Source organism: Dipteris shenzhenensis, chromosome 11 (assembly GCF_047967505.1).
Source record: "Dipteris shenzhenensis isolate YYH24624 ecotype China chromosome 11, Dip_SZ_1.0, whole genome shotgun sequence".
NCBI classification, from domain to species: Eukaryota; Viridiplantae; Streptophyta; class Polypodiopsida; order Gleicheniales; family Dipteridaceae; genus Dipteris; species Dipteris shenzhenensis.
This window is the reverse complement of record NC_141606.1, coordinates 43493700-43499835: the sequence shown is the minus strand read 5'-3', so window position 1 is coordinate 43499835 and position 6136 is coordinate 43493700. Positions and strand designations below refer to the sequence as shown.

General features: G+C 43.5%; 1 protein-coding gene across 1 annotated transcript; it reads right to left on the bottom strand.

Moving 5' to 3' along the window:
* Positions 1 to 223: 223 nt before the first annotated feature.
* LOC147897043 (small heat shock protein, chloroplastic-like) lies at positions 224 to 1677 on the bottom strand. Its single transcript, XM_087381968.1, has 3 exons — positions 1664 to 1677; positions 798 to 981; positions 224 to 688 (listed from the first exon to the last, which is right to left on the bottom strand). The coding sequence occupies exons 2-3, from the start codon at positions 964 to 966 to the stop codon at positions 324 to 326; spliced, it is 534 nt and encodes a 177-aa protein (XP_087238094.1). The 5' UTR covers positions 967 to 981; positions 1664 to 1677; the 3' UTR covers positions 224 to 323.
* Positions 1678 to 6136: the final 4459 nt, after the last annotated feature.

Below are 6136 nucleotides of genomic sequence, written 5' to 3'. Positions count from 1 at the left end.
CAGATGTACTTCAACCACACTGAATCTAGCAAACAAAAAGCAGTTGTGAAGCCAACTAAAGAAAAGACACTGCAAAGCTGTATGCAAAAAGTGGCATCAGCTTTGCAGTGTCTTTTCTTTAGTTGGTTTCAGAACTGCTTTTTGTTGGAACTTGCAGTGGCAAGAGAGATCGTTGTGCAAAATACAAAAAGGATCAAGAGCACAAATGCTGTCGCAGATGTTGCTGGGATCGTTGTGAACCTTTGATAGCAAAATACAAAAAGGATCAAAAGCACAAATGCTGTCGCAATCTCGGTAACATTGTCTACTGTTCCCGTCACGTTCTATTCAACGAAAATTGAAGTCACCTTCTTAGGTGCTGTCACATAGAGCACTCCATGTTTCATTTCGGACCTGATTTCGTCAACATTTACATTCTTCGGGAGCAATATTTCCGCATGGTAGCTCCCGTTCTCATCTTCTCCCAAAAGATGATCGTCCTGCACCTGATCTTTGCGCGCCTCGGCCGGTTTTCCTTTGATTATCAGGCTTTTATCGTCAAGATACACACGCACTTCATCTTTGCCTAATCCGGGCATGTCCATTCGAAATTTTACGGCTGTTTCGTCTTGTGCCGCAACCCACGGTCTGCGCGGAGCACTCCTCGACACCCTGTAAGGGGGAGCGCGCAACGGAAGGTCCTCGTCATCTGCAGGAAGCCCTCTAACATTGGTAATAGAGCAGTGTCACGATGAATTTTTTGGAAGATGAGCTTCCTAATCTTTATATGCGAAAGCTTGCAGCTAGCTTACGCTTACCATCCAAGATCGTTGTCTGATCAAATTCCTCGACATCATCATCAGTGGTGCCATTGTTTTGAGCATTGGCCAAGACCTTTGAAGAATAGGGTGCCAGAAACGAACGAGAGGCGTGGGCTTTGAGGGCTGGAAGGAGGGAGAGTCTGAACGGCACCGTGCTGAGAGCCATTTCTCGCACTTCAACCTGCAATAAAATGCGTTATTCTTCCGTAATGCTAAACCCTCGAACAATCAATGAGACTCATTGTTCCTATTGCGATGTCTGTCTTTCGATCCAAAGCATCATTTGACAAAACACGAACAATCAGTGGGACGCGATGTCTTTCAATCCAAAGCATCATTTGACGAAACACTCGAACAATCACTGAGACACATGATTCCTATTGCGATGGAAGCACGATGTACTCTTCATGATGTGATCCACAACAAAATCAAACGGGACCAAGGCATGATTTGACAAAAGAGACGATGTGTATTCGCCTCGAAAGCAAATGGGAAGCTGGCAAAACCAAGGCGAGACGAGGCAAACAGAGGACCGGGACAAAAGAAGCATTCTCAAGATGACCTCAGCAATGGCGATCAACAAAAGAAATTCGTTGCCGATGAGAAGGAAGATGAAGCTACCGGAAATGATGAACAGAATGGGAAACCAAAATCGAACGTACTAAGATTTGCTCATTCTTTTCGCACGGAATAGGGGGACCATTATACCAAAAAATACATTAGAGTATATGGGGGAAGAGATATTTTGCCGCGTGTGCCTTCGGGACACTTCTGAACCGCCTCAAAGAAGATATCTAAAAGAATATAGTTTTTGCCAACAAAACTATGATCTCCCTAGTCACCACCCACGATCCCTTCCTCACCTTTCCAGACTTCACACACTAGCCAGCGTGATAAATTAGGGAGTGGAGATGGCAGCGGTAGTCCAGTAGGGGAAAGTTGAGAGAGAGAGAGAGAGAGAGAGGGGGGGAGAGAGAGAGAGAGGGGGGGGGGAGCAGTAGGGCTATGGCGACGATGACGAGGGGGAGGGAAGGTTATTAAAATTGGATTGATTACATTAATTTAAAAAGATTAAGGGTTAGCCTTAGTCTAAAGTTTCAATTAGACTACCAATTATTTTTTTCAACCAATCTTGCAAACTTATCAAGCTCCGTAGATCGAATGCAAATTTTGAATGCATAGACAATTGAAAGACAAAATTACAGAGCTACTGGAACAAATCCTATGGAAATCTGATGCTTGAATTCGTAGATAATGAATTTTTTGAATTAGGAGACGTAATATGAAACATGCCTTTATTAACAACCTTAACTCATTTTCCCTTAGGACATGCCTCCAAGGCTTTGGCCTTGTGCGTGGTTTGGGCATTTGGATTCCAATCCCCATATCACCATCACCGGTTCAAATCTTGGAGGTTAGGCCCTGGTGTCCTAGCATGTGGTTGGATATGTGTGTGTTATGTGTATGAGTTGACCATAGTTGTGGACCCTATGCCCACGAGTCCATCGATAGGACCACGGCTTCGTGAGTGTGTGAAAAAAGAAAAAAAGAATTAGGAGACATGTAAGTGTTATAGTTATTTTTTGAAAAAATTAAAAACATTGCCGAAGGCATTAAGTGGGGTGGTGAGCCCCTAAAAAAGAGACCTGTTACAAAATTTGGTCTGAAGTGGGACGTGGCCCAAGACCCACGCTGCTAACAATAACGCACTTCTAACCTATTGCCAGATAGTTATCCACACCCAAGATGGCAAAGCCTAACAACCGGGTCTTCCTTATCCAAGATTCTACCAAAATCCCAAAGGTACGACTCAGTGATCGCAATGATCACCAGAACTCTGAAAGGCCGATTTGTTCCTTAATTCCCAAACCCCGAGCAAAGCTGCAACTCGCAAGTAGGGCCCATTGGCCGCAAGGGTAGACAAGAGCTTACGCATGTCGCCGCATCACCCAATGAGACCCTATTGTGAATTTCACTATCAGGCCTGAAGCTCTGACTACGACTTCCATCTTCCGCTAAATCTCCCTTACGACCGGGCACTTCCACGGAAGATGCCTCAAGTCTTCGAGCGCTTTTCCACACAGGATTGATCTTCATCCGTCAAGCCAATTTGCTTCTGGCTGGCAGCCATTGTTTTAAAGCAAAAATCTTGCTTTGCCAACAGCACACCCTTTCCACACGTCCTTCAATCTAGCCTTCCATCGTGACGAGGTGCGCTAAGGCTTAGCTATCATTTGCAATTCAGATGGGGTAAGCTCGAATCCGCATCGATCATCCTTCTGTAAATCCCTCTTGCTGTCAAATTCGGCAGTGGAGTCTTGCCCAATCGCCATTGGTCTACCTTCCCCTCTTTTATCGAAATGACATTCGTGGGCCATCCTTCCAGGATCCTCTCGAAAGTGGCCCTCAACGAATCCACCTCATTATCAGTGATCCTACTTTCTGCTTGGATCTCCTCAATTGTTTTCTAGTGTGCTTTGCGATGATTCCACAGATCTCTCTAACACCTAAGGCCTTTCTTGTACAAGCATCTAGCTCTAACATGATCGTGGAGCGCAAAGGGTTCACCTTCCTTGCCTGGGTCAACACTCCACCACATAGTCTATAAGAGGATCTTGTCCCCTCTCAGACCTCTTCTCCCTTTCCACTTCAGCTGTGCCACGCAAGCTTTCCAGGCCTCGTCGACCAGGCCCGTGATTAGGTCTGACCCACAATGTAAATAGGAAACAGTAACATCATTTTGCCGTACCAGCTCATACCTCTCCACACCCCTGCACCCTTACTTTTAGCATTGTTTAGGAAGTCTTTTACTAGCTTGACCCATGAAGCTTACCCTTCAAAACCACTTACCAATCAAGGACATGTTTCTCATCCTTGTGTTAGGTATCCCGACCTCTCCCTGAAGCTTCGAGGCCTTTAGGAGTTCTCTTGCCACCACTAGGACTTCTTAAAGTGCCATATTGAGGCCACGTAGGGGGGGGGGGGGCAGGGGAGTTTATATGGAGGGGAGTTCAACCCCCAAAAAAATGACATGGATACAAAACTTGGCCTATATTAGGGGGGGCACATTGCCCAAGGCCCATGTTGCATGCAGCAAGTTACAAAATCATATAAGATTTTCCCCCACATCTTTTAAGCAATGGCTTATCAATGAGTCTTTCTTACTCATAGACACAAATCAAGATTGGTCATGATGGCTGGCTCTCTAAATCCCATGGACATCTCTTGTCGAAAGACGACATACGACATGGTTATGAAACCCCCAAACCATGAACACCACACCCACCTGAAGATATGGCCAACTTGCTGTCAAACTCAACAGAAGACTTGCTAAGTCTCTCGTGAGTCAAACCTTCACTTCGACCCCAAATAGAATTGGACCATTGGACCCATGCCTATCAAGAAGAGATCCCACATGCTAGCCCATCAAGAAGAGATCCCACATGCGAGCCTCCGATGTTGTCCCTCCCCACCTTGTCGCATGGACCGCAATGAGCTAGTTCATGCTCAAGTGAAATAGATTGTGAAAGTTTGCGCAACTCCCATGGGCGGGACCAATGCAATGTATCTGAGGAAAAAGAAATGCTCATCACCTACAATGACTCGAATCATATTATTCTAATTCACAGCAGAAATGTGAACTGTCCACACACAATTGGTGGACTAAGTGTTCGAGCTCCCATACACAATGACTACCCCTCCCATCCCAAATGCATAGAGGTACGATGAATACTTCAAAGAGGAAGACACAATACATTGCAAGGTTATCTCATCAGGTTCACATGGTTTGGGTAATCATGTTCTGCAACATTGACATTTGCTAATGATGCCAGTGCATACAAATGGAAGAATGCATTATTAAACTAAAATTGTTCACTCTAACAAAAAAAACTTAGAATTGAGAGTTGGGAGAAGAAGTCAACATTAATGTTTGGGATGGTAGAGTAGCAAGCTGAGAAAGATGAGAAAGGAGGCAATGCCTCGGGGGGGTCACTGATCATATGTAACCCTATCACGTGATGTCAACAGAAGGATATTTTTTATTTCTAAAATTTACATAAATAAATATACATAAGAGAGTATTTAAAATAGTTTTGGAAACAATTTACAGATTTGTATAGAAAAGAGGTACATTGTATTAATGAAAAATTTACAGATAAGGGATTTTAAAAATAGGCCTTGAATGCATGCGATATAGAGGGTTTATACATAGTGACCCCCCGAGGGCAATGCAATTTGAAAGGAAAGGTGTTTGGAGGTGACACCTAAAAGCTACAACAGCAAGCTGGTCACATAAGAAATGTTTTTTGTGTGTCATATATCAAACAGAAAGAGATCTTCCAAGATGAAAAGATCGGATTTGGAACATACGGGACTATATCAAGTCCATCTAATATGGTCTCCTAATCTATTAAAACACAAGTGGCATCATGGCAAGTAGTACAAGGGCACTACTAGTGATGCCATCGCATGCCTATGGCAAGCCGTGGATTAAATGGCCTGATGAAATCCAATCCCTGTTTTTGGAATGGCTCCCATGGGTAGGTCAGTTGTAATGCCACTTACATCTCCTCGTGATGAGTTTAACTCATCTCACTAGAACCTAAAGTATCATTCATTTAAATACATATGTTTCATAATAAAAAAGAATGCAAATTCAAAGAAGAGGGGAAATATATTACACACACACACATGAGAGGCCTGGAGGAGCAGTACTGCTAGAATTCTAGACCCTTGTTTGAAATGGGATGTAGGGGTTCGAGCTATTCATGTGCTGGTGAAAGATTGGCTAAAACGGGATAGGCTAAACTCACGGGAGGAGGAGGGGCAACTTAATAGAGTGATGGAATGCCTTGACAGTGCTCTCGTGTTAACACCGAGTGATCCCTTTCTAGTATCTTTGGTGGTTGATTGTGAAGATGCTTTGAAGAAAATAGAACTCAAAAATGCTGAAAGAGCTCGGACTCTAAGTAGGTAGTTCTGGCTATCAATGGGAGACTGTCGGTCTAAAATGTTCTTCCAAGAAGTTAAAAGAAAACATGTATGTGAAAACATTGACAGGGTTTAGGATGACAAGGGCAATATTGTCACAGAGTTTTGGAAAATGGTTAAGGTGTTCAAAGTAGAATTAGTTGATGTGGTGGGTAAGCCTACGATTGCCAATGAAACCTAGGGGCATGCTATTAATAAAGCCTTGAAATCTATTAAGATTAAGCTAAAACATTGACGATCAGAATTTAAAACCTATCCATGCAAATAGTGGATAAAGGACAAAATGAGTTCATCAAGGGAAGGGAGATAATTTGAATGTATCTTCTATCCTTGATTTTGCTTGT